Raw genomic sequence first — 26,981 nt, 5'->3', positions numbered from 1 at the left:
GACCCCTGAGTCTAGAGGGGTTTAAAATATTCACATGCTGGGGTTGGGGATTTAGCTCAGTGGTAGAGCGCTTGCCTAGGAAGCACAAGGCCCTGGGTTCGGTCCCCAGCTCCGAAAAAAAGAAAAAAGAAAAAAAAATATTCACATGCCAAAGAATATCACAAATAAAATTTTAAATGAGGTGGAAACATTTCTAGAAAGACGTGGGCTGCCTAAATTGGCACACGACAGCACAAAGTTCAACAGATCCAAAGCCAGTAAAGGAAAGGTGTAATCTAAGATTCGGTGTTAGGCATGGTGGTGCAGGCCAATTATCCCAGCACTTGGGAGGGAAGGCAGGAAGACCAAGTTCAAAGTCATCCTCAGCTAATGTAGAGCTTGGGCCACCCTGGGCTATATGAAACACTGCTTAAAGAAACAAAAACCACCTACAAAGCGTACGCAAAAGACAAAATCTCGGTGGAAGGGTTGGGGCTGGGCGGAGAGGCTGGGGCAGGGCTCAGTGGTGAATGTTCATTCAGTAGTCCTGAGGCTCTGTGTTCCAGTCCCAGAACCAAACCAAACCAAACCAAACCAAACCAAAGCAAACCAAACCAAAGCAAACGGGGCGAGGTTGTGGAGATGCTTCCATTGCTATACATCAAGACCTGAGTTCGATTCCCTGCATCCACACAGAAAATGCTTAGCACGTGCCATTAAGTCCAGTGCTCTTGAAGCAGAGACAGGCAGAGATTGGTCTGTTCAAGAACAGCCTGGTCAACAGAGTGACTTTTAGGCCAGCTCAGTAGGCTACATGTGAGACACTGTCTAAAGTAAAACAAAACAAAATCCATAAAACACTCAAAACAAAACCAGTCAAAGTACAAATATACAGTTAGGCACAGAAAACAAGTAAGGCTGAAGCACTGTCATTCTCAGTCAAGCGGCCTGCTGCCTCTCTGAGGAGCACAGTATCCTGCAGCCAGGCCCTGCCAGCGGGCTGAAGGCAAGCTAAAGGCCATGACCTGCTTCAGGCACCAAGAGGGCATTTCCACAGGACCTGAGGGTCGTTTGAGAGGACAAGCTCTGAATTCCCTTCAGAAGCAGAGGACAAACATAGGCCTAGAGAAGTAGGGAGCTTTCACCAAGTCAGGTCACAGGGGCAGAGGCAAGGCACGAGGCAGTCCTGGGTCCAGTTGAACACAGTCTCTAAAAGGAGACCAGTATAACACGCCCTGGCTGATCCCTACCTAGTATTTTTTGCTGGAGTCATTCAGACTGGTCACAGCCTGGTTGTCATGGAGATGGCAGAGAGGGCAGTTCCAGAGCTGGCAGGTAGGGGTGGGAGAGGACAACATGCCAATATGCTGAACACTGACCAACTGTTGGTTAGGGCCATATCGGAGAGACCAAGGAAGAGCACAGAGCCCTTGGTTCCAGGGACACCTACAGGACTGTTCAGCCTTCTATCAAACATCTCTCCGGAGGAGCAGGTGAGGGAGGTGGGTGCAGTTGGAGAACCTCAACCGCCCAGGGGCATCTTAGGTCAAAAGAGGGCAGCCCTGACTAAGGCTCTTGAAGAAACATAAGACTAGAGCTCAGGTCCTGGTAACAGTTAGGAAGGCCTGGGACAGGTACCATAGAGGACAGATGGAGCAGTTTGGGAACACTGCAGGGAGGAGAGGAGTTTGGGGAAATAAAAACCCTTCTTCCTTCCACTTCTAAGTCCAGAGCCCTGGGTGACATCTAGGAGAACGTGAGTTTTTGTTGAGGGTGGTTTGGCTGGTATTTTGGGGTGGTGGTGATGGTTTGTTTGTTTTGCAGTCTCCTACCCAATTATCTGATTTGGGCTGTCCTAGAACTCACAATTCTCCTCTCACAGTTTCCTGAGTATCTGGGGTTACAGCTATTTGTCATCATACCCAGACATTTTTCTAAATTTAAAGACATCCAGGGCTGGAGAGGTGGCACTGCATTTAAGAGCACTGACTGCTCTTCCAGAGGTCCTGAGTTCAAATCCCAGCAACCACATGGTGGCTCACAACCATCTGTAATGAGATCTGATGCCCCCTTCTGGTGTGTCTGAGGACAGCTACAGTGCACTTATATGTATATAATGAACAAATAAATCTTTTAAAAAGTCCAGACCAGGGGCTGGGGATTTAGCTCAGTGGTAGAGCGCTTACCTAGGAAGCACAAGGCCCTGGGTTCGGTCCCCAGCTCCAAAAAAAAGAACAAAAAAAAAAAAAAAAGTTCAGACCAGGCATGTTGGGGTAGTCTGTCATCCCAACATTGGGACGTGGAGGCAGAAGGATTAGTAGTTCAAAGCTTTCCTCAGCCATGCTGTAGTGGCACACACCTTTAATCCCAGCTCTTGGGAGTCAGAGGCAGGTGGATCTCTGAGTTGGAGGCCATCCTGGTCTACAAAGTGAGTTCCAAGAAAGCCAGGGCTACACAGAAAACTCCTGTCCTTCCCCCTCCACCCCACCCCCAACAAAAGCTATCTTCAGCTACACAGTGAGTTTGAGACCATCCCCAGCTACACGAGACACTCTCTTAAGAAAACAACAAAAACTAATAACGTAATATACATATATGGATGGCAACAGGATGGTAATCTCGTATACATAATGATCAATCAGAGCAATTGCCATCTGTGTGTTGGGGACATTTGAACACTTCCCATGGCAGAGTTCAGTGGTGGCAAATTTGGGATCTTCAAACAGTGACGTATGGGTCTCAGTCCCACCGCTCATCAGCTATGACACCTCTGCTCTTCCAAGTGCATGAGTTTCTTTGGTGTTTCTTTGGGAAGATGAAATGTGTGTGTGTTTGGGGGGGGGGGGTACATGTGGAGATCAGAGAACAACAGGCAGGAGTTGCTTCCCAGGGATTGATTGAACTCAGGTTGTCGTGAACCCAGGCCTGCAGCTCTTGCTGTCTTAACAGTAGACAGGTGAATGTTCAGTAAGTTTTAGAGGCGGCCCCAGCCTGGACAGAGTGTAAACTGAGGAAGGCCCCAGGAGGTGAAGTGGTCAGAGCCACCCTCTTCCCTGTCCCTGCCCAGGGCCGCCTTGGGAGCGGAGACAGTCTCCAGAGTCAGAGCTGCCAGCAGCAAAGGTCTTACAGCGCAGGGCAGACAACAAAGAAAGAACGAAAACCCCGGAGGCGCAACAAGAAAGGACGTGGCTCAGCTGAGGCAGAGGAGTAAGCAGTTGGGGGTGGACTAGAAGGTGCACTGGGGACCAGGAGGACCCCCATTCTGACTTTTTTCTCCTCCTTCTTCAGTCTCTTCAGTTCACCTCGGAAGCCTTCCTTCCCTTTCCAGTGGGCCTGGGAGAGCTTCATCATAGATGGCCAGGCTCTGCTTCAGTCAGGCTCCTCTGTGGCCGTGGGCCATCGATCCTTGCTCTTCCCTCCAGCAGCCCCCCAGTGCAAGACCAGGCACAAGTCAGTAGCCAACCTCTCAGAAGACCTTCGAGCCTGCCACAAGTCGGAAGTGCAAAACCTGGGAAGGAGATATCAGCCTGGGGCCTGGGCCAACCTTTCCCTGCCTCTGGGCAAGGCTGAGAGCCAAGGGCTAGAGCGACCCACCTTCTGGTCAACAGGGAAAGGGTCAGGGTCAGAGTGTGAGGATGTCTCAGAGGTAGAAGGCCAGAATGCTGACGAGGCTGAGAAAAGTCTCAGCACTGGGGAACTGCCCCAGCTCCCAGGGCAAGGTTTGACCTTGGAGGAGGAGTTGATCTCAGAGGTGATGGAGGAGGAGGAACACAACAGGAGAAAGGGCAGTTCTGTCAACAAGGGGAGGAATTCTGGAGAGAAGGGCTCAGAAGAAGGGGAGCTGCAGAGCCACAACCAGGGAAGCAGCTCTAACTCCAACAGCCTCCGAAAGTCACCAAAGGGGACCTCAGGGGCCAAGGAATTCAAGGGGCCCTGGGACCTGGAGCGGCTCCACAGGCAGTTACAGGAGGAATTGGAAAGTGGTTAGTACTGCGGGGAGGCCTGCGGTGCCACAAGCCTGAGAGGCCTGTGCTCAGACAGAGGGGTGGGGTTGGTGGTAGAGGCTGGGGTGGGCTAGGACTTGTGTGGATGCTGGATGGAGCTGCCCAGGGATCCAGGAAGGGGTGTGACCCAGACTTGCTTCCCATGGAAAGGTCCCCAGAAGCAGACCTGGAAGGCGTTGCGGGCAGCTGTCCAGGCCTCTGCCAGAAACAGGAAGACCCCCGTCACGGGAGAAGAGGAAAGTTTCTTGACTGCCAACTTCCCTAATCGTACCTTCCATAAACGACAGGAGGCCACCAGGTGAGGACAAAAAAGGAAGGGGAGCAAGAAGTGAGGGGAGAGTAGAGAGGGGCCAGTTTTATAAATGACAGTCTTCCCAGCTCGTTCGTTCTCTACCCAGTCATCAGGCTTTCTGACCACCCACCGTCTATCTCTGATAACACTGTTCCACTCTACTAGCACATGCCACTTTTCTTCCTTCCTCCTTCCTTCTTTTCTTTCTTCCTTCCTTTTTGAAGACAGGGTTTATGTAGCCCTGGCTGTCCTGGAACTCACTCTGTGGACCAGACTGGCCTTGAACTCAGAGGTCCTCTGCCTTTACCTCCCAAGCAGTAGGATTAAAGGCCTGCGCCACCACTGCCCACCTGACACACACCACTTTTCACTACTTTCTATCTCCTGTCCATTCCTCCACCAACCCACCAATGGAACACGTATTGAGTGTCTACTTGTACGTCCTCGGGATAGGAGGGAGGATTTGGGTCAGTCCTAAGAAGTTCAAGGTCTATAAAAGAGGATGGGTGGCCAATGTCTGGTTGGTTTCACAGTTACCACACTTGGGCTAGAACAAGAGACCATGAGCTCAGAAAAGCAACTGGCAGCCAAGGGATGCTGGTGTGCCAGTACGGGTGGAGAGAAGGGTACCCACTCCCGAGTATGTGTGTGTGTGTGGTACTGGAGGTCAAGCAGGGTCTTGGGAATGTTAAGCAAGTGCTCTGCTACTGAGCTGTGGTCTCGGCCCTGAGACCTTACAAAAATCATTTTCTATTTGTGCAGGCATGTGAGTACTACAGCACAGGTGCGAAGCTCAGAAGACAGCTTGAGGAAGTTAGTTCTTGCCCTCTCCCATGTTGGTTGGGGGTTTTGAACTTAGGTTGTAAGGCTTGGCAGCAAATGCTGAGCCAACTTGCTGGCCCAGCCCTGAGATTATTAGAATCCAACTTAATGCTCCTTGAGGACTAATTAAAAGTGGTATGTGAGGGAGGGGCAAATTCATTCAGCATTATTTTTTTTTTCTGATGAGGGAAGGTGGTTAAGGCATGGTCTCCTGTATCTCTGGCTGGCCTTGACCTTACCAAGTGACTCAAGCTACCTGGTGTAGCAGGAGTTTTCTACACCCTTTGGCTCCCAGCTGATGCACTGGAGCACCTGCCCAAGAGCTGTCTTGGATCCACAAATGAAAGGCACACACACACACACACCACACACACACACATACCACACACACACACACACACACACACACACACACCACACATACACACCACACACACACCACACACCACACACACACACCACACACACACACCACACACACACACCACACACACACACCACACACACACACCACACACACACACCACACACACACACCACACACACACACCACACACACACACCACACACACACACCACACACACACACCACACACCACACACCACACACCACACACACCAATTTATTTTAAATGCCTTGGCTACCTCAAAGGCTGGCACTCCTAGGCCTTCCTCTGCTACCTCACAGGGCTGGTTGGCTTTATCCCCTGCCACTCCTGCATCCCATCCTTCTGCCCCAAGTCATGATGATTCTCCTGTTCCTCTCTGCAGCCTACTAGTGCAGCTCTAAGTGTCCTGCCCCGCATCCAGCCATTGGCCATTGGCAATTTTTTTGAAGTTTTATTTATTTACTTTGTATATAAGTACACTATAGTTGTTTCTCAGACACACCAGAAGAGGGCATCAGATCCCATTACAGATGGTTGTGAGCCATCACGTGGTTGCTGGGAATTGAACTCAGGACCTCTGGAAGAGCAGTCAGTGCTCCTAACCGCTGAGCCACCTCTCCAGCCTGGCCATTGGCATTTTTTTTTCTTCTTTTTCTTTTTTCTGTTTTTCGGAGCTGGGGACCGAACCCAGGGCCTTGCGCTTGCTAGGCAAGCGCTCTACCACTGAGCTAAATCCCCAACCCCGCCATTGGCATTTTTATTGATCAATCAAAAACCAATTGGGGAAAAGAACCTTCAATGTCTGGACATGAAGATTCCTGATTGAATCAAAGCAATCTCCAACAACCTTGAATTCTGACTCTGTTTCTGTGCAGGTACTGGGCTTACAGCCCTGCACCACCACCCTTGGTTATCAGATTCCTTTTCTCTTTTCTTTCTTTCTTTTCTTTTTTTTTTTAGACAGGGTTTCTCTTTGTAGTCCTGGCTGTCCTGGAACTCACTTTGTAGACCAGGCTGTCCTCAAACTCAAACTCACAGAGATCTGTCTGTCTCTGCCTCTCTAGTGCTGGGATCAAAGTCATGTACCACCATACTCAGATTATTTTGATTTTATGTGTATAGTTGTTTTAGCTACATGTATGTCTGTGCACCACGTGAATGTCTGGTGTATGCATCATGATCGTGCTTCATACACAGGGAGGTCAGAAGAAGGCATTTGTTCCCTTGAACTGGAGTTGCAGATGGCTGTGACCTCATGTGGGTACTGGAATTGAACCTGGGTCTCTAGAAGAGCAACAAGTGCTCTAAAGCCCCGAGCCATCTTGCCAGCCCGTTTTTATATTCCCACTATGTATAAGGGCCCAGCTTCTCCATACCCTTATCGACAGCGGCTATCTTTTGTTGGTTGTTTTGTTTAGGAAAATCCTTGCTATTTAACTAGAACTACCATGTCTGGTACTTGCTATGTATGTACTAACTGGCACTGAACTTTCTGTAATCCTCCTGCCTCAGCCTCCCAGGTCTCAGGATTACAGGTTTGTATCACCATGCCTGATCTGTTGACCATTTTCTTTTTTAAATGTATTTTGTGTGAGTATGGGCATCGTTATGTATAATGGCAGGAGTTGGTTTTCTTCCACCACTTTGAGGAAAGGTGTCTCATTTCTGCCAGAATTCTGTGTACTATAGGCTCCCTGGCCTGTGAGTCAAACCTGTCTTTGCCACACTTCTCACATAGGAGCGCTGGGATTATAGATGTGCAAATCCACACCTGGCTTTTTCTTGGGCCCTAAGGCTTGAACTCAGGCGGGTGTGGCCAGGCTTTTAACTGCCTCCCACCTCCCAGTCGCCATTTTCAATTTGTATTTTCTTACTGGTGTTGAGGTCAGCTGTTACCTGTTTTTAGTGTTTTGTTTGCAGATGTTCTTTGTTTCCTTTGCTATGTAGAGACTTAATTTCCTACATATATACCAAAAATACTAAAAAAAAAAATCATGGGGTTGGGGATTTAGCTCAGTGGTAGAGCGCTTGCTAGGCCCTGGGTTCGGTCCCCAGCTCCGAAAAAAAGAAAAAAGAAATCACTGTCCAGTCCAACATCGTGGAGTTCCCCTTTCATTTCGATCACTTTTCTGTTGTTCTTTTGAGATAAGGTTTCTCTGTGCAGTCCTGGCTGTCTAGGAATTCACTCTGTACACCAGGCTGGTCTTGAATTCAGAGAGATCTGCCTGCCTTTGCCTTGTGAGGGCTGGAACTAAGCATGTGTCACCACGTGAGCTCTGTGAGAACTTTTAGTTTCAGGTTTTCAGTTTAAATGCTTTGCCCACTTGAGTTGGTGTTGGCATGTTGTATGGAACAATAGTCTACTGTAATTCTTTTAACAGAGATAGCCAGTTTTCCCACACACTTATGAGGAAACCTTCCTTTCCCTCTGGAAAATCAATGTGCTGTTTGAGCTTTGCATTCTGGCCTGTTAGTCCATCGTCTGCATTTTTACCTCAGTGTCATGTTCTGATTACTGATTGATGGTTTAGGAAATCAGGGCATGTGATATTTCCAGTTCTTCTTTCTGTTAAGAAGATTTAAAGTCCAGTGTGGTGGTGCAGTTTGTAATCCCAGCACCTTGCAGGTCAGGGTAGGAGTCAAGTTTCAGGTCATTCTCAGCTACATGGAGCGTTTGAGGCCAGCCAGGGATACAAAAGAGGTGAAATGAACAAAGTATGTAGCTAGAGATGGGGGTCCCTAAAAAGGAGGTGGGGTAGCCAGGGAATGTCTCTCTGTGAGAAATGACATTTCAACAGGTGACCGATGAACCATGGCATCTGGGGGAGAGTATCCCAGGTTTGTCTAGTTGCTGTTCAGTTACCCACCCTTGCCCACCTCTTCTTTCATAGATGAAGTTCTCTAACCTTTTAATTCTTTCCCACACATTTATCTGTCTGACTGTCTGTCTGAATGTGTCTCATCCTCATCCTGTTAGGCACTAAAGTAGAGTGGTTAGAGGTCTGGCTTTCCTCACAGCCAGCTGCTGGGAAGGGAATGTGAGCAGTGCAAAGGGTCCCAGGCTGTGCACTGAGCTCCTCGGGGCTCCGCAGTCCTAGGCTGCGCTCTAGACATTCAGGAGGCCTGGGCCCAACGTTAAGACCTGGCCATCAGCTGGGAGGCGGTGGCGCATGCCTTTGCTCTCAGCACTCAAGAGGCAGAATAAGGTGAATCTGAGTTTGAGGCCAACCTGGTCTACAGAAGAGTTCCAGTCCAGCTAGGGCTACACAGAGAAGCTCTGTCTCAAAACAAAACAAACAAACAACAACAACAACTAAACCAACCAAACAACAAACAAAAAACCAAACCAAACAAACAAACAAGGAACCTGAGTAGTAAGTAGGGACAGGCCTAAGGCTGGTTGCTGCATAAAACCTGCTTCCATGACAAATGCCATTTATTTCCCAGGACTTGGGCTCTTAGAGACACGTACTTCTTCCCACAGTCCCTCACCTCTGGACCACATGCTCCTCCATGCTACCTTGGCCTTCCTCGAGCTCCTGATCCCCATGGACATCCCCCCTTTCTCACCAGAAACCTGCTGCAGGCCTGGGAACAGCAGCAGCTGAAGGAGAAGCAGCAGGCGGAGATGCGCAGGGCTCGGGAGCAGCAAGTGCAGCAGCAGGTGGCCCGGTGTCTGGCGGCCTACACGCCAGGAGGGAACAGAGGGACCCTGGGTCCTCAGCGCAAACTAGAGGAGCTGAGGTAGGAAGCCAGGCTTTGGAGGGCCTGGCTGGGGGCAGGGCAGGGACACTGTGCTGGGAGTCAAGCTGCAGGACCTCACAGCAGGCAAGCCAGACCACCTAGCTGCATCTTACAAATGAAGACGTGGAGGCCCCTGGAGAAGGGGCTGGGCCAAGATCATTCAGTTATTAATAGTAACCCCTTCAGATAGTGCATCCTGTGTATTCTGCACACAGTCACGATTTTAAATCTTATTTTTTGGTTTCATGGTGTTATGTGCTTATTATAAAGACTGAGACATCTGGACATGGTGGTAAACACCTTTAATCCCAGCACTCTGGAGGCAAAGGCAGGTAGGTAGATTGTTGTGAGTTTGAAGCCATTGAAGGAGACCCTGTTCAAAAACAAATTGTTGAGGTGTTGGAGAGATGGCTCGGTGGCTAAGAACACCTGTTGTTCTTTTTTTTTTTTTTTTGCAGAGCTGGGAACCGAACCCAGGGCCTTGCGCTTCCTAGGCAAGCGCTCTACCACTGAGCTAAATCCCCAACCCCACACCTGTTGTTCTTACAAAGGACCTGGATTCAGTTCCACATGGTGACTCATAACCATTTATAACTCCAGTTCCAAGGAATCCAACACCCTCTTCTAGCCTCTGTGAACACTAGGCACAGATGTGGTACACGTGCACTTACACACATGCAGACTAAACACTCATACATAGAAAGTAAAAATACAGATGTAAAATGTCGAGGATTTCAGAAACAGTTGATGCGCTCTGTAAATAGTCCCAGGGGCTCCACTCCTGGAGACAAGTAGGAAGCATGGTCGGCTGGAATTACGTGTTTCACTGGCTTTCCAGATGTATAATCCCTCTCCCCTTTTTTTGAGCTGGGGTCTCTTTATGTACCCCTTGCTGGCCTGTAACACCAGGTTTTCCCAGAGATCCCTCCAAGGCAGCGCTATGCCCAGCTCTTTCTCTTGAGATATGGACTCCTCTTGATAGTCCAGGCTGTCTTGGAACTCACTGTACAGATCAAGCTGGCTGCAAATGCATGGTCATCTATCTATCCCCAAGTGCTGATTCCAGGTCCGGGCCACCACTCTCAAGACTATTTTTCTTGGAAGCAAATTCATGAGTCAAACAACACTTCCTAATGGGCCATGAGTGAGGTAGTACCAATATCCGCCTAGAACCACAGAGGAAGAACTAAGGCCCAGAAAGCAGAGAGCTTAAACGATCTGCCAACATCTGAAGGAAGCCCTGGAAGCTGTTGGATTACCTGCCACATTGCCTAGATGTTTTAGTGCTTCTTCTTCAGTGAAAGGACACATGACAGTCCTTGCAATGGCTCAACCTTATGACATAGATAGCATGTTTAAGTACAGTCACTTAAGCTATTGACTTGAGGGCAGGCAGGGGTGGCAAACACATCTCAGCACTTGGGAGGCAGAGGAAGGTGGATCTTTGTGAGTTCGATGCCAGCCTGGTTTGTAGAGTGAGTTTTGGGGGCCAGGGCTATGCAGAGAAACCTTACTACAGAAAAAACCAAATCAGACAAAGAGACTTAAGCCTTGACTCGAACACCTATGGGTTCCTATCTATCCATTCCCACCTTCCTCTGGCTCATGATGTGTGGGAAGAGGTTTCATGGGCTGCAGTATGGCATCATGGTCTTGGCAGGACTCAGATCATCCATACAGAATCAATTGTATCTCAACTTTATTTTAAAATTATTAGTTATATTTTGAGGCAGAATCTCCCAATGTAGTTCTTGGTGCCCTAGACTCACTATGTAGACTAAGCTGACCTCAAACTCATAGAGATCCTTCTGTCTCTGCCTCCCGAGTACTAGGATTTAAGAGATGTGCCACCGCCCCTGGCTAGCTCAACTTCATAGGTAATTTTACAGAACAGTGTCTTCTGGGGACACAGTTCTGCTTGCAGGGCACTGTTTTTTTTTTTTTTTTTTTTTTTTTTCCCCCGGAGCTGGGGACCGAACCCAGGGCCTTGCGCTTCCTAGGCAAGCGCTCTACCACTGAGCTAAATCCCCAACCCCCCAAGCTTTTTTTATTTTATTTTTTATTTTTTTATTTATTTATTTTTTTTTCAGGGCACTGTTCTTTAACCTTTTTTTTTTTTTTAAGTGTGTGTATGTAGGTCAGATGAGGACTTGCAAGTCAGTTCTCTCCTCTCACCAAGTGGGTCCTGGGGATGGAACTCAGCTCCTCAGGCAGAACAGCTGGCACCTTAACTCACTTGAGTCATCGGGAAGCACCCTCACCCCACCCACATTTTTTCCTTTAAGTCTCATTCTATAGCTCAGGCTGCTCAGATCTGTGGCCATCTGCCTGCCCCAGCCTCCCAAGCACGGGGATTGCAAACAGTTGCCACCATTAGTCCCTGCTATTATTAGGTCTTTACAAGAGGAAAGTGTAAGGCCCGTTCTCCAGCTGTGGGGTGCATGAGAGGAATGCTAGAATCTGACTTCAGGTGAAGAAGACACAGGCAGACCTTTCCTGGCAGTCTTCCAGTCTGGCTAGGACAGATGCCAGAAACTCTCTTCTCCATGAGAAGGTTTGTTCAACTTTACCAACCAAGACTCGGGTGTTGCCTGGGAGGAGAGGCACAGTAGAGGGGACACTGGGAACACTGTGGCAGGGAAAAATGTCATCCCATCCTACTTTAGAATGACAGGGCTGGTACCATTGGCACCAGGTTTGTTTTTTGTTTTTTTTTTTGGCATGAAGTTCAAGACACAGGCGTCCTAACAGAGATAACAAGATATCCAGTAAGATGTTGGGCACAATGGTGCATATGTAATCCTTGCTACTTGCAGGGCTGAGCAGGAAGACAGCTTGAGGCCTGGAATTTGAGTCTAGCCTGGGCTATACAGCCTGTCTCAAAAACAAGCTTGGCATGCAGGCATGTGCCTATTTTCCTGGTATTTAGGAGGCTGAGGCAGGAGGATTGTGCATTTGGGGCCAGCCTGGACTACAGCACACAATCCAGTCTCCAAAACCTAAATAAATAGGGGCCTGAGAGATGGCCTAGACAGCGATGTGCTTGGTGCATGAGGACCAGAGCTGACTCCTTAGCACCCATTTGTTTTTTAAATTAAAAACATCAACAAAGCGAACCCAGGTGCAACTGTGTTCAACCATAATTCCGGTGCCTGAGAGGCTTGCTGGCCAGCCAGTCTAGTCAAACTGGTGAGCTCCAGGTTCAGTGAAAGACCTCGTCTAAATGAGTAAAATGCCTAGCACAGTGGCACACTCACCTTTAGTCCTACCTCTTGGGAGAGAATTCCAGGCTAGCCTGGTCTACATCGTGAGACCTTATCTCAAAACAAAACAAAACAAAAACTATACAGTAAGAAAAATACTATCTTGCATGGGCTGGAGAGATGGCTCAGCGGTTAAGAGCACTAAATGCTCTTCCAGAGGTCCTGAGTTCAAATCCCAGCAACCACATGGTGGCTCACAACCATCTGTAATGGGATCTGATCCCCTCGTCTGGTGTGTCTGAAGACAGTGACAGTGTACTCACATACATAAAATAAATAAATCTTGGGGGTTGGGGATTTAGCTCAGTGGTAGAGCACTTGCTTAGCAAGCTCAAGGCCCTGGGTTCGGTCCCCAGCTCCGGAAAAAAAAAAAAATCTTAGCTGGGTGTGGTGGCACATGCCTTTAATCCCAGCACTCAGGAGGCAGGACCCTATGAGTTCAAAGCCAGCCCAGTCTACACAGTAAATTTAGGCCAGGTCAGGCCGGGCAGAGCTGTACGGTAACAACTGCACAGCTGTCTTGAAACAAAAGGAAAAAAAATACATCATGCAAAAGGCAGAGTCCTAACACCAGCTCATGACTGCCACTACACTTGTAACCTGGGAAAGTCTCTCAGGACTGGTGAAAACTCTTCTTAGTGGAGCTTGTGATCCTGGCATGGTTTTCCCAGTGCATGTTTGTTTGTTTTCTTCTCCAGGGAGGAAGCTTCCTTCCCTGGTAGCTGGCCAAGCACGTTCCCATGCTATCCCACAGGGGTCCAACAGACATGCCTGAGAGTTGTTGTCTGGTTATCCCCTTCATCTTGTCTGTGGGCTCTGCCACTCCATCCTGGACATACCTCAGGCCTGTCCTACAAGGAGGTCAGAAGGCAGTGTTAACACTGGGCTAGTTGAGCAGCCATGTTGCCTCAGGTAGCCCAGGTTGGCCTAGAACTACGCAGCAGAGGATCATTTCTGATCTTCCTACTTGTGTCTGATGAGTGCTGGGATTGCAGGCATGTGAGGTGTCACACGGAGGGAGCAGGAGCTCATGCTACAGCACTACACGGAGGTTAATGGACAACTCTGTAGGAGCCGGATCTTAAATGGAGCTTGCCTGCTAGCCTTGAGTGTGGCAAGCACCTTTACCTGCTGAGCCGTCTAAACATCCTCAAACTGATTTCCATAAACAGGAAATCTTTCTCCAGTGCAGCCCACATCTTTGTTTGTCTGTTTCCTATAGTCTCATTCTGCAATCCAGACTGGCCTATAATTTACTCTGTAGCCCAGGTTGTCTTTGAGTTTAGGCAATCTTCCTGCCTCAGCTTCTCAAATGTTAGCCACCAGACCCAGCTTTGGGAGATGTTCTTTTTTTTTGCAATAGTCTTCGTTGGTTCCTCTGTTGTCTTCTAAGCTGTCTGTCTCCACACACAGAGAAGGCATAGGGTACCTGGGAGCGCTGTCCAACGCCTGCTGTAGTGAAGAAAACTGGACTCAGAGCTAAGGCTCTGCAGGCCACACGCTCCATAGCATCCTCAAAGGGCAGTAGCCGGAGATAAGGGAGGTTTACAAATGGAGAGGCTGTGGAAGCAGGAGGTCAAAAGGCAGGAGGACAGGCTCCCTCCTTTGGCTGTGGTCAGAAGGTGGGCAAGCCCTGGATGCACAGCCTAACCTGGGACAGGTGGCTCAATCCTGCAACCTAGGGAAAGTCCCCACCACCTTTTTGGGCCAGCGGTAAAATGGGGCAAATAACCCCCACCCTGGTAATCCCACCCAAGAAATACAGAGCTGGACTGGGAATATACTGGCTTTGTAAGTGTCAGGGGAAACTTTTAAGTTAATAAGCTTCAAGGAAGACCAGGAGGCTCCAGCCTGGGGAGTGTCTATGTTCGGCTGCCCAGAGGCCTGTCTTGTCTCCTTCACAGGCGCAAGGAGCGACAGCGTTTTGCCGAGTACCAAGCAGAGCTCCAGGGCATCCAGCATAGAGTGCAGGCCCGGCCCTTCCTGTTCCAGCAGGCCATGCAGGTGAGGGCACAATACAGGCCCACCACCACCACCAAAGAGCTGCTTCCACAAGTGTGTATCGAAACAAAGGTGGAGTGGGGTCCTATCTGTCCCCCCAGAAGGCCTGGGACCCCTTCTTAATAATCTGAGCCCCACAGTGACCCCGGCAGCCTTGGTGAAGGGTAGGAACCCTTTTTTTCTCCCATCAGACCAATGCCAGGCTCACAGCAAACCGGCGCTTCTCCCAGGTGCTGTCAGCATTGGGAGTGGATGAGGAACAGCTGCTGGCTGAGGCAGGCAATGCAGAGGGCATCCCCCGGAAACACAGGTGAGATGGGACAAGGTACCCTTCCAGTTCTCCATGTCACTCAGGAAGGTGAGCCAGGGCTACTGTCCCCACCTTCCAATGAGACCAGAGTAGGACCTTACTTGACACAGGAGTAAGCAGTAAAGCTAGTCCTGGACTCTGAGCAATCACCCTTGCGCCAGCAGCTGGTGTCGTTCTGTCACCTTTCAGGGTGTCCCTTACCCCTTAGGGTAAGTAATCTGGTACAGAGCAGGGACTGTAAGATTCACTTCACAGTAAAACAACCAACCAACCCCCAAACCACTGAGACTGCAGGACGGGGTGTCCCTCTCCAGTGTCACACAGCAACCAAGCATAGGACTTAGATTTAGACCCACAGGGTAGAAGTTTGCACTGGGCATGGAATAGGGTGCTGTGGAGACCATTGGCCTCCATCTGTGTCTTTAAGGAGCTACCGGTCATTTGGAGTAGAAATGGAGTCCTCTCCTCAGAGTCCCCCAAAGACAGAGCCAACCAGCAGCCAGCCTGGAAGACACCCTTCCCCAACCCTGGACTGAGAGAAAAATTAAATGCTTTATGGCCAAGTACAGAGTAAGATTTCTGAGGCGAGCTGGCTGTGGGCTGAGTTGTTTGAGCTGTTTACCCCATACTCTGGAAACCCAGGCTACACCTTATCCTCAGCAAACATGCGGTTTCTGCTTCTGAGGAGTGGGACACCTGAAAGGAATCCGCCGAGACTTTCCCATGTTTTCTCCAACACACGGGGGGGGGGGGGGGGGGTAGACACACACCTAGAAATCTTAGAACAGGACATTGCTTCTGAACAGTCTTGGAGCGGAACTTTAAAGGAGCCCATCCCCCACACCAAAACACACCAGAGATATGCTACACAGGAAGCCCAGAGTAGCAACGACTATCAGAAGTGTCTGAACCCTTACCCTAAAACATCCTCTCCTTAAGACCCAAACCAAACAAGCAATCAAACAGAAACCCTAAAAAAGGCTGGAAAAGCATTGTGGCTTATGCCTGTAATCCCAGCCTGGGCTACATAGTTAATGGGCCAGTCTGAAAGGAAAAAAAAAGAGAGGTAAAACATCCGTGCATGCACAAATGTGCCGAATTTGCTCTCTAGCCTAGAGTAGCCATGCACGCCTGAAATTCTAGCACATGGCAGGCTGACAGAGGGGCTATGGAGGGTTTGAGGCCAGCCAGGGCTAACTAACAAGTACTAGGTCAACCAGGGATATATAGAATTACCTTTAAAAAAGATAACTAGAAACAATAATAATAAACCAGCATTCAATATCACCGTGTTTATAGGCACAAATTCATGGAGCATTCCTTAGTACTACAGAGCCCAGTTAAAAAGGCCCAATCCAGGGGCTGGGGATTTAGCTCAGTGGTAGAGCGCTTACCTAGGAAGCGCAAGGCCCTGGGTTCGGTCCCCAGCTCCGAAAAAAAAAAAAAAAAAAAAAAAAAAAAAAAAAAAAAAAGAAAAAGGCCCAATCCACCAGTCCAGGGGACACGGGATGACGGTAGTGTTCGCTGGCAATTCTGCCTTAAAGGGGTTGCAAGGCTTGGCCTTTGGAGCTGGCATCTCGAGCAAGAAGAAAACAAAGTATTTTCCAACACCGGATGGAGCCCCGGCCCGGGGAGCCTACTAGGAAAATCACTGGAGAGGGGGCTGCCCACGGAGAGACTTGAGGTACAGAGCACCACGAGGCTATCAGTGTGGAGAAAGAGGCAGGGAAAGCTTCTAGCTCCGGAGATGGTGGAATAGTAACATTCCAAGGTTCTTACAACTCTACTTACAAGACTACTGTCTAACCCGTGCGAGAATCTTGATTTCGCAGTCTCTACAGGCGCGCGTGCCCAGAGATCAGTACCTGGCAGGTGGGAACGCGCACTCTCAATCGGTCCCTCCCATGAGCCTTTGGAGGTTCCCAGGCAGGCCCCGGAAACAGCCCCTCTTAGTTTCCGGCAACAGGAAGGGGGCGGTCGCGCGACCCGGAAGTGTTCCCATTTTGCGTCGTCTGGGTTCGGGTGGCGGCCCGGCTCCAGGCGGACGCACTAATCATGGGGTCGTCAAAGAAGCACCGTGGAGAGAAGGAGGCAGCCGGGACTACGGCTGCGGCCGGTACCGGGGGCACTACCGAGCAGCCGCCACGGCATCGAGAGCACAAGAAACACAAGCATCGGAGCAGCGGCGGCGGCAGCAGCGGCGGCGAACGACGGAAGCGGAGCCGCGAGCGTGGGGCCGAGCGCGGGAGCGGGAGGCGCGGGGCCGAAGCCGAGGCCCGCAGCGGCGCGCATGGTCGTGAACGAAGCCAAGCGGAACCCTCGGAGCGGCGCGTGAAGCGGGAGAAACGCGATGAAGGCTATGAGGCCGGTGAGGGAGGGGCGGAGCCGGGGGCGGGGCAGGATCTTGGGGTGCGCGCAGGATGGAGGGTGCAGTATGACCTCGAGGGCTTATGTCTCTCGTGTTAAAAGACTTTCTCCGGGTGTTTGGGATTAAACATAGACTTTTCCACCTTTAGCTTCAAGAAAACAGTCTTCTTTTCCCCTGTCCTTCTGGCATTTCACAGTAATGCATCCTGTGGATGAATGAGGTGGAACGAGCATGCACAGACGAATGGTGTTGGGTTCATTGCAGAGACATGAAGCAGTAAGATAGGCTGTGTCTGAACACCAATGGACTGTGCTGTAAGCTCTGTTGAGAAATTTGGGCTTTGTTATGAGGAAGGGTAGTAGGGAGCCAAGGATTTGAGTAAGGAAGTGACTTGATTTGCTTGATATTTTATGAAGATGAGTGGGCTGAGAGTTTGTAAAAAGTAGGGCCAGAGATGAGGAAGGAGGTCTAATCAAACAGGTAAGGGCTAATAGTATGCATGTTTCTCCATGCAGTAGGGTGGAGAGTAGTGGACAGGTTGAGTAGGTATTTAGGAAGTTGGAACTAACAATTTTAGTGTCTGGACTGAGGATGTGACGGATGAGAAGTAGAGAAAGTTCCTTTTGAGTTTCTGCCTGAGTGGCCTGGTGAATGGTGGTGTTATCTCTTGGCACTGAGTTTGGAAGAGAAGCAGATTTGAGGCAGGGGAGAATGACACAGGTTTTGGGAGAACTCTGTGGTTGATGTGTATGGGAAACCTGACAGTTTAAGTAGGATAGAGTGACTTTGGGCTGGTGCGTATTCAGGAAACCAAAGAAGTGCCTTAGAACACGTGGAATGAGAACTAGGGTCAGGAATAGAACCTGATAAATTCCAGAAGCTCGATTGTGAACAGAGGAACATGTTGAGGAACATAAGTAATAGCCAGTGGCAGGAAACCCACAGTCGGATCATAGATCTATGCAAAGCGATGACTGCTGAACAGTGTCACACACAGTAGGACATTAAGCAAAACCAGATTTTTTTTTTAAAAGATTTATTTATTATATGTAAGTACACTGTAGCTGTCTTCAGACACACCAGAAGAGGGCATCAGATCTCATTACAGATGGTTGTGAGCCACCATGTGGTTGCTGGGATTTGAACTCAGGACCTCTGGAAGAGCAGTCAGTGCTCTTAACCGCTGAGCCATCTCTCCAGCCCAAAACCAGATTTTTTAAACAAAGGATTATTTTTATTTTATGCATTTGAGTATCTTACCTTCATGTGCCTGTGCTTGTGGAGGTCAGAAGAAGGCACTGGATCTCCTGGAACTGAACTGGATGGCTGTGAGTTAACCATATGGATTCTGAGACCCAAACCTGGGCCCTTTGTAAGAACAGCAAGTGCTCTTACCACCGAGACATCTCTCCAGTTAGTCTCCAGATCAGAACTTTTCTTGAAAATAATTGCTAGTTGGAAAAAGGGAGACTTGAGAATTCATACAGAAAGTGGGGTGGCACCTAGGTGGAGGAGAAAGGGACTGTTGGGTTTAAAAAAGAGGGAGATTTTCAAGAAGATGCCCTCCTGGTGGGGCCTGGTTGGAGAGCTAAATTTGATGCATCTTCCACTGTAAGGTGTTTGTTGAAGTTCTCTTCTGTTTGTGGGATGGATAGAGCAGATCCAGGGCACTTGCTTATTTATTTATTTATTTGTGTACTTGTTTACTTACGTACACACCTGGCACAGACCCCTGCCGTGAGCAGAAAGTGCCAGAAATGATGGACGGTGCTGTGCAGTTGAAGACAGAGTTTTAATTCTGGTTAGTAATTGAACAGGGATTCATGGGGGCAGTAGTCCTTGGTTTTTGGTAGAATTTTATCATAACAAGAGCAGAAAGGACAGTGGAGGCTGAAGGTAGAGTGTGGAGGTTGGAGTGGCACAGTGAGGGACGCAGAAGGTTGGGCTTTTGGGTATTGGAAGAGGCGGTCCTGCCAGTGCAGGGCCTGGGTAGGAGCTGTTAGGGAGCTTTAGAAAAGAAGGCTGTTGTTTTCTCCTGTCGTTTACCCAGGTGCTGGTGAGGGGCCCTTGTCTTTGACCTTGCAGCTGGACCAGCACTGTTGCTTCTTGGTCCCAGGTTCATGGGTCCCTTAAGCCATTCTCCTTATTGTTCTAGCTGCCAGCTCCAAAGCCAGCTCTGGAGATGCCTCATCACTCAGCATCGAGGAGACCAAGTGAGTGCTACCTCCTTATGCTCTGTTTTCCTCTGAGACAGGGTGCACCTGGGCAGCCAACAGAAACCTTTTCCTTAGGAAGGGAGCCAGTTAGGAGTTGGAAGGGCCAGATGAGTAAGGTACCCAACCAGTGGAGCTAAAGCCTCAAGAGGAAGGAGAATCTCCCCAATTAGGTGTTCCCTGATCTGGAAGCCCTCGGCTGCTGGATGAGGGGCTGAGCCTGGTGTCCTCAGGACCTCCAGTCTCACCTTGTTCTCTTCTTCTACCTATCCACTGCTGCACTTGATGCCCCATTTCTCAGATCCTAATACTTCTATCTCTTGTCTTCAGTAAACTCCGAGCAAAGTTGGGGTTGAAGCCCTTGGAAGTCAATGCTGTTAAGAAAGGTGAGTGCAAGTCGGAAACTAGGGCTGAGCTGGGGCTTCTAAGTGGGAAGAACGTGGGTCTTAGCATGCAGAGGCAACCTCATTTAGTGGCCTTATGTGTATTTTGTCAGAGGCCAAGATGCTCAATTGTATTTTAGTGGGGATCTGAGAGGAGATTTCTCTGGGTCCTGCATCCTGGCTGTAGACAGGCTAAGGGATCTGCACAGTTGCTGTAGTCTGTCTGAATGGTGTTAGTTTTTTTTTTTTTTTTTTTTTTTTTTTTCTTTTTTTTTGGTTCTTTTTTTCGGAGCTGGGGACCGAACCCAGGGCCTTGCGCTTCCTAGGTAAGCGCTCTACCACTGAGCTAAATCCCCAGCCCCTAGTTTGTTTTTTAAAAGCAAATGTACATGCCAGAAAACAAGGAAAAACCCCACATGATCTGAGAAGCTTTGGGCAGCATGGGGAAGTTCCTGTCATATGATATAGAGTGATAAAAGTGGGAGGATGAGGTAGGAAGGGGGGGTGAAAGGGTTCTTTGCCCTCTCCTGGCCCCTTCTGGCCCCCCAGCTGGAAGGAGCAGGGTGAGTGGCTCCCTCCTCTCCCCACCAGCCATGGGCAAGCATAGCCTCACGTCTGGGCCCCCCTTCCAGAGGCGGGCACCAAGGAGGAGCCCGTGGCAGCCGATGTTATCAACCCCATGGCCTTGCGACAGCGTGAAGAACTACGGGAGAAGCTGGCAGCTGCCAAGGAAAAGCGCTTGCTGAACCAAAAATTGGGGTGAGGGTTTCCTGGTCAAGGACAGAGGCTTGCTTCCTAATTCCTGGGTTGGGCTGAGAGGACACATCTGGGCTCCCTCCTAAGTGTCTTCCTCCTCAGGAAAATAAAGACACTGGGGGAGGATGACCCCTGGCTTGATGACACTGCAGCCTGGATAGAGAGGAGCCGGCAGCTACAGAAAGAGAAGGACTTGGCGGAGAAGCGGGTGAGAGTACCTGGCACTGTAGGGCCCCTTCTGTGCTCAGGGGCAGTTGCCAGGGGTGTCTGTGCTCAGTGGTAAATGCCAGGGGAGGGTCTGTGCTCAGGGGCAGTTGTCGGGGGTCGGGGGGGGGTGGTCTGTGCTCAAGTGCAGTTGTGGGGAGGGGTCTGTGCTTAGGCATATATGTGCTCTCCGTGGTTCACTGCAGAGCTTGTCCTTTTGTGTAGCTACTTGGTAGCATCTTGGGTGTTTTGGGACACTGATGATGAGGTCACTGGTCATGCCTTCTTTTGCCACAGGCCAAGCTGCTAGAAGAGATGGACCAAGAGTTTGGTGTGAGCACTTTAGTGGAGGAGGAGTTTGAGCAGAGGCGACAGGTGAGGCTCCAGCTTCCAGAGAACACCTGGTAGACACAGCTTAACTGTGGCTGTCCCGGGGTTGGGTGGCTTCTGCTTCTGACTTGGCTCATTCTCTCCCCGTAGGACCTGTACAGCGCCCGGGACTTGCAAGGCCTCACCGTGGAACATGCAATCGATTCCTTTCGAGAAGGGGAGACTGTGGTCCTCACTCTCAAGGACAAAGGTGACTGAGCTGGTTACTCTGTGGGACAAGACACTTTTGAGCTGGGACACTGTTGAGGTGGTGACGCTGGCTCTGCTCTGCTGTCTCAGGGGTTCTGCAGGAGGGGGAGGATGTGCTGGTGAATGTGAACATGGTGGACAAGGAGCGAGCAGACAAGAACGTGGAACTTCGGAAGAAGAAGCCTGACTACCTGCCCTATGCGGAGGATGAGAGTGTGGATGACTTGGCACAGGTTTGCCTGAGGGGCAGCAGCTGGGGCAGATGGTGTTTGCTAAGAAATCCAGAGTTTCATGGCTTCTCATGAGTTGGCCAAGGTCTTAGAGGATGGCTTCCTCTTGTCTTACAGCAAAAACCTCGCTCTATCCTGGCCAAATATGATGAGGAACTGGAGGGCGAGCGGCCACATTCCTTCCGTTTAGAGCAGGGTGGCATGGCCGATGGCCTGAGAGAACGAGAGCTCGAAGAAATCCGGACCAAGCTACGGCTGCAGGCTCAGTCTCTGAACACTGTAGGGCCCCGGCTTGCCTCTGAGTACCTCAGTCCGGAGGAGATGGTGAGTCTCTCTTTGCTTTGTGATGGGACAGTTCTGCCACTTCAGGTCAAAGCTGCTGACATGCATGCGCTTGGGGGTGGTGGGAGCTGAGTGTTAACACAGTGCTCAGTTCCTGGGTGAGCAGTAAATGGCAGCCCAAGGAAGTAGGCTAGTGCCGATGAACAGGGGCCGCTGAGCCAGATGGACCTGTTTATGTCCCAGTTCTGTTCCCACGCCAGCTTGGGCCTTGGGTGAGCACTGAACTGAGCTTGGGGCACCCGTGTGGAACGATGATACCAGCAGCCACCTTGGGAGGCTCGCTGCGAGGGATAGGAACATGGAGGTGGCGTTGTATGCTCCACAGTCCTCTGCTCTTCTCTGAAGGTGACTTTCAAAAAGACCAAACGGAGAGTGAAGAAAATCCGAAAGAAGGAGAAGGAGGTAATAATGCGGGCAGATGACTTGCTGCCCCTTGGCGAAGACCAGACTCAGGACGGGGACTTTGGATCCAGGTTGGCTTGGACACAGTGGTGGGTATGAGGGCTGGGCCAGCTTAGGAGAGACAGTTACTGAAAGCGTGTCATTCTCCTAGGCTTCGGGGCCGGGGTCGGCGCCGAGTTCCTGAAGTGGAGGAGGAGGCCCTTGAGGATGAAGAGAAGGACCCTGTGGCCCAGCCGCCACCATCAGATGACACTCGCGTAGAGAACATGGACATCAGTGATGAGGAGGATGGGGGGGCTCTTCCCTCGGGGCCCCCAGAGCTGGAGGAGGACGAAGCGGAGCTGGAGCTGCAGAAGCAGCTGGAGAAGGGGCGCCGGCTGCGGCAGCTGCAGCAACTGCAGCAGCTGCGGGACAGCGGTGAGAAGGTGAGTGAGCATGGAGGATGGTGTGGGACCTGTCTGAGCATGTGACGCTGTCATCACCAGCAGTGTCCACGTTCCCGCAGAGGGCGCCTTTGCTTCACAGCAGGTTAGGACCAGGTTTCTAGATTTCATCAGCATCTCTGTGCGGGACTGATTCCCTGGGCAGTAGGCAGCCATTTGTGGGTTTGGACAGAGTGGACCTACAGAGGCCAGAGTGGAAATAGAGCCCAGTTGGAAGCTCCATTGTGGGTTGTGGGAATTGCTTATTTATTGCTATGAGGGAAGATCTGTGGGTTCTTGAGTCTCTGTGGTATCACCCCAGAAACTTCGGGTCTGCCCACAGCCACTGCCTCCCCCAGGTGCTGGAGATTGTGAAGAAACTGGAGTCTCGCCAACGTGGCTGGGAAGAGGAAGAGGATCCTGAGCGGAAGGGGACCATCGTGTTCAATGCCACTTCTGAGTTCTGTCGCACTCTGGGGGAAATCCCCACTTACGGATTAGCTGGCAACCGAGAGGAGCAGGAGGAGCTCATGGTAGGTCAACTGTTACCCTGGCGTGCGGTCTTAGGCTGGTGACTTCTGGTCCTAGTACTTAAAGGTAGCAGGGAGGGTTGAGCCTGCCCATCCTTACAATGACTTCTGGTCCCAGGACTTTGAAAGGGATGAAGAGCGCTCGGCCAATGGTGGCTCTGAATCAGATGGCGAAGAGAACATTGGCTGGAGCACCGTCAACCTGGATGAGGAGAAGCAACATCAGGATGTGAGCAGCAATGGGGCATGGGTGTGGGGACGCAAGCCAGTTGTCCAGTGCTCGAGAGCCTCCACCTATCCATAGAAGGGGCACCAACCCTTCAAGAGCCAGCTGCGGAATCCATTAAAACTGGGCCCACAGCCTAGTGCCCTGTGGGGAGGACCACTGGATAGAGGAGATGGGGCAGCTGCTCACACTTTTTTCTCATCTCCAGTTCTCCGCTTCCTCTACCACCATCCTGGATGAAGAGCCCATTGTGAACAGAGGGCTGGCGGCTGCCCTGCTCCTGTGTCAGAACAAAGGTGTGGGCTCAGGGCGGGAGCCTGGGCAGGGTGGGTTCTATAGCAGGGAAGGGCTGGATAGGTGCCCATGGGTGCTGCACGGTCTTGGGTTTCCACTGCTGCCCCTCCCCTCAGTCTCAGTGCTGTGAGCAGCTTCCTAGACCCAGAGCCTCTCTCTGCTTCTCTCTGCTGTGGGGTAGAAGGTCTGTCCCTCTTCTTTGCCTCTAAGGCTCTAAGTCCTTGATGTGGGCTAACCTGAACAAATACCCTGGGGTCCACACCTCCTGAGCAGGGCTCTGAGGGACCCACCTGCATGAAGCTGGGCATCACAACTTCTTTGTCCCTAGGACTGTTGGAGACCACGGTACAAAAGGTGGCCCGGGTAAAGGCTCCCAATAAGTCACTGCCTTCAGCAGTGTACTGCATCGAGGATAAGATGTAAGTGTGGCCTGGGGACATGAAGCAGGGGCGGCTGTGAGCAAAGCTGTGAACACAGGGTAGGTAGTAGGCAGCTCACCCCCAGCCCCTCTGCCTTGGTCTAGGGCCATTGATGACAAGTACAGCCGACGTGAGGAGTACAGGGGCTTCACCCAGGACTTCAAGGAGAAGGATGGCTACAAGCCCGATGTTAAGATTGAATATGTGGATGAGACGGGCAGGAAACTGACTCCCAAGGAGGTGAGCAGGGTCTTGTGGAGATGGTCAGACCACAGGTGACTAGGTCAGGGTACAGCCAAAGACACTCTTCCCCCTCCAGGGAGGTAGGAGTACAGGGGCCTTACTGCCCATCAGTTAGAGCCTTGTGAACTCTGCCTCTGTTGCTGACTTTGGTGGGCATAGAACAGCAGTTTCTACAGGCTGTCAGGAAGGTTATACACCTGAGCTGACTGCCAGAGCTGAAGCCCTGTGCCTTGAGGGTGTCCATCCTTGGGGGCAACATCCAGACTCCGCTGATGCCTCCCATCTCTACTATATATGCCAGTTCCACATTTACTGGGTTTAGCCCCAGCTCCCAGAGGCAGGCTCACCCTGGATTCTTAGCACACAGGTTGCACACATGACCCATGTATCCCAGGGCCATCCTGAAGGTGTGCAGGTCTGGATCCTTGTCCCATCCTCTTCTCTGTCTACCATTTGTGGAGTCTAATCCTGGGTTGGGTGACTCAGCACTCCTAGACACTGTTGCAAAGCTCTCAGTGGACAGACATGTGGCTCTGGCTGGCCTGGCACTTCTGATGCTTCTGCGCATTCTGTGTCCCCAGGCATTCCGGCAGCTGTCCCACCGCTTCCATGGGAAGGGCTCAGGGAAGATGAAGACTGAGCGGCGGATGAAGAAGCTGGATGAGGAGGCGGTGGGTCTTGGGAGGGGAGTGGGGGTGCTGCATTTTTGGGTGTTGTGTGATAAGTTGGGTCTGCTCCCCTGTTCTGACCTACTGTGGCCCCACAGCTCCTAAAGAAAATGAGTTCCAGTGACACGCCCCTGGGAACCGTGGCACTGCTCCAGGAGAAGCAGAAGGCCCAAAAGACACCGTACATCGTGCTCAGTGGCAGTGGCAAGAGCATGAATGCGTGAGTAGGAGGCCTGCCTGGGGCTGGGGCGGACGGAGGACTGTACCCCTTCTCTCCAGTCTCACATCTCTCATTGCCCTCTTCCTGCAGGAACACCATCACCAAATGAAGCACCTCCCTGTCCCAGATGTAATGTTAAATAAAGTTCCCGCCTTATTTTTTCCTCTTGGTTGTGCTGCAGTCTAAGGCTTGACCTAGGATCAAGGTCTCAGTTCATGGTCAGTTCTGCCTTCTGGCAAGTCATTGAGCCTCTTCCAGCCCCTCAGCATTGCCATTCGAGCAGTCAGAACACCTGCTTCATGTGAGGCGCCTGTGCGTTCTTTGATTCACATTCAGTGGTTATACAGGAGCAAGATGGGGCTGACCCTTGAACCTGTATGATTTAAGGTCTGATCCCTGCTTGTAAGACTGGCCGTTTAATGAACAGAGGAGGTAAGAAGACACCAGCATGGCCTCAAAGGACATGCCTGTGAGCTGACTGTTCTAACAGAAGCCCCTCCACCCGGTGGTGTGGGCCCTGTCATACTCTCATCAGATTGCCTTCTTGCTCCCAAGTCATTGCTCTTTTTAGACTGGTCACATGGCTGTTGCTAGGCCTGGGAGAGCTACTAACTACCCTGTAATTGTCCTGGTTACATAGTTTGCAGGGTCCCAAGGACTACCTATCCTCTCTGGAAGGATAGAGATAACCACCTCCTGTCTGTGCTACCAGGGCCTTAGTGGAGGCCTGAGGCTCACCCCAGAGCTGGGGTAGGGGTTACCGTACGTACACTTACGTACAAGGGCTGAGCCACACTGGGGCATGCCTACAGCTATGCCAGGAAAGATGGGCTTACTGGGAAGGAACTGTGGAGGAACCCCAGCCAGCCAGAGGCTGTGTAAGGACCCTTCCCCTCAGGTGGCCACTTTGAATCATAGGTGCCCATGCCCTGTGTCGCTTACTAAAAGTAATCCCAGTGAGTCACTGGTAAATGTATGAAGTAACTAGAAACAATGACTTCACATGTAAGCAAAAGACAAGAACCTTAAGTTGCTTATAAGTGATACTAGGTAGCAGTTCCAGAGGCACAGTGTATAAAAGAGGGCAGGTTAGTCTTTTGTGTCTGGTTCTCATCTGTGTTCTCTTGGCTGTTGCCTTGAGAAAGTACCTGTGAGTCTGGAATGGTGGTGGTAGTGCATGATTGTTCATTTCTCCTAAGTCTGAGGTGCTTGGTTTTGGTGTCCAGTATTTGGCCATTGGTCAAAACTCACTTTTTTTTTTTTCTTTTCAGACAGGGTGTCTTTGTGTAGCCCCAGCTGTCCTGGAATTTTGTAGACCGGGCTAGCTTTGAACTCAAAGACCCATCTGCCTTTGCCTCTTGAGTGCTGGTGTTGAAGGTGTGTGCCGCTGCCGCTGCCACCTAGCTAAAAGCTCACACTTATTTTCAGGAAACTGGGTTGGTGTTGGTGTCACACCTTAGAGTGAAGAGGGCCAAGGGGCTACCAGGTAGCGGGAGACTCAGTGCCAAGGGTAGACAGGGTCCAGGCTTGCTGCTCAGCTGGTGGGAAAGTTAACTTACTTGTGCTTGGGGCATTGGTCTAACGGTGCTGCTGGTGCTGGTGCTGGTGCTGGTGCTGGTGCTGGTGCTGGTGCTGGTGCTGGTGGTGAGGGTAGATTTGGTTTCTGAGTTTCACTTAC

At 50.7% G+C, this 26,981-nt stretch overlaps 2 protein-coding genes and 1 long non-coding RNA gene across 11 annotated transcripts; 2 read left to right on the top strand and 1 right to left on the bottom strand.

Annotated features, from left to right (window-relative positions):
* Positions 1-503: 503 nt before the first annotated feature.
* Tsga10ip (testis specific 10 interacting protein) lies at positions 504-15,367 on the top strand. 8 transcript variants are annotated; one of them, XM_006230847.5, is made up of 9 exons: positions 504-1,472; positions 3,047-3,186; positions 3,268-3,962; positions 4,134-4,281; positions 5,038-5,088; positions 9,060-9,230; positions 14,398-14,497; positions 14,686-14,804; positions 15,232-15,367. In XM_006230847.5, exons 1-9 carry the CDS (start codon positions 1,278-1,280, stop codon positions 15,338-15,340), a joined length of 1,728 nt encoding a protein of 575 aa, XP_006230909.1. In that variant the 5' UTR covers positions 504-1,277; the 3' UTR covers positions 15,341-15,367. The 8 variants fall into 8 exon arrangements, with proteins under 8 accessions (XP_006230909.1, XP_038939829.1, XP_008758377.1 ...); XM_039083901.2 differs by having other exon boundaries at positions 504-1,481; positions 14,725-14,804; XM_008760155.4 differs by having other exon boundaries at positions 504-1,481.
* LOC134483957 (uncharacterized) lies at positions 5,925-16,725 on the bottom strand. The gene is made up of 2 exons (XR_010061178.1): positions 16,596-16,725; positions 5,925-13,945 (listed from the first exon to the last, which is right to left on the bottom strand). It is a non-coding gene; the product is annotated as an uncharacterized LOC134483957 (long non-coding RNA).
* Positions 16,726-16,770: 45 nt separating this feature from the next.
* Sart1 (spliceosome associated factor 1, recruiter of U4/U6.U5 tri-snRNP) lies at positions 16,771-25,464 on the top strand. 2 transcript variants are annotated; one of them, NM_031596.1, is given in 19 exon segments: positions 16,802-17,172; positions 19,328-19,385; positions 19,716-19,771; positions 20,401-20,527; positions 20,627-20,732; positions 21,026-21,103; positions 21,209-21,308; positions 21,398-21,540; positions 21,655-21,861; positions 22,225-22,352; positions 22,433-22,706; positions 23,063-23,236; positions 23,352-23,462; positions 23,668-23,755; positions 24,082-24,172; positions 24,277-24,412; positions 24,997-25,086; positions 25,182-25,303; positions 25,394-25,464. In NM_031596.1, coding segments are annotated over 19 exon segments (2,421 nt in total). In that variant the 5' UTR covers positions 16,802-16,859; the 3' UTR covers positions 25,413-25,464.
* Positions 25,465-26,981: the final 1,517 nt, after the last annotated feature.

Source organism: Rattus norvegicus, chromosome 1, assembly GCF_036323735.1.
Source record: "Rattus norvegicus strain BN/NHsdMcwi chromosome 1, GRCr8, whole genome shotgun sequence".
Classification (NCBI taxonomy): domain Eukaryota; kingdom Metazoa; phylum Chordata; class Mammalia; order Rodentia; family Muridae; genus Rattus; species Rattus norvegicus.
Note: the sequence above shows the minus strand (reverse complement) of the source record. Positions and strands in the feature narration are given on the sequence as shown.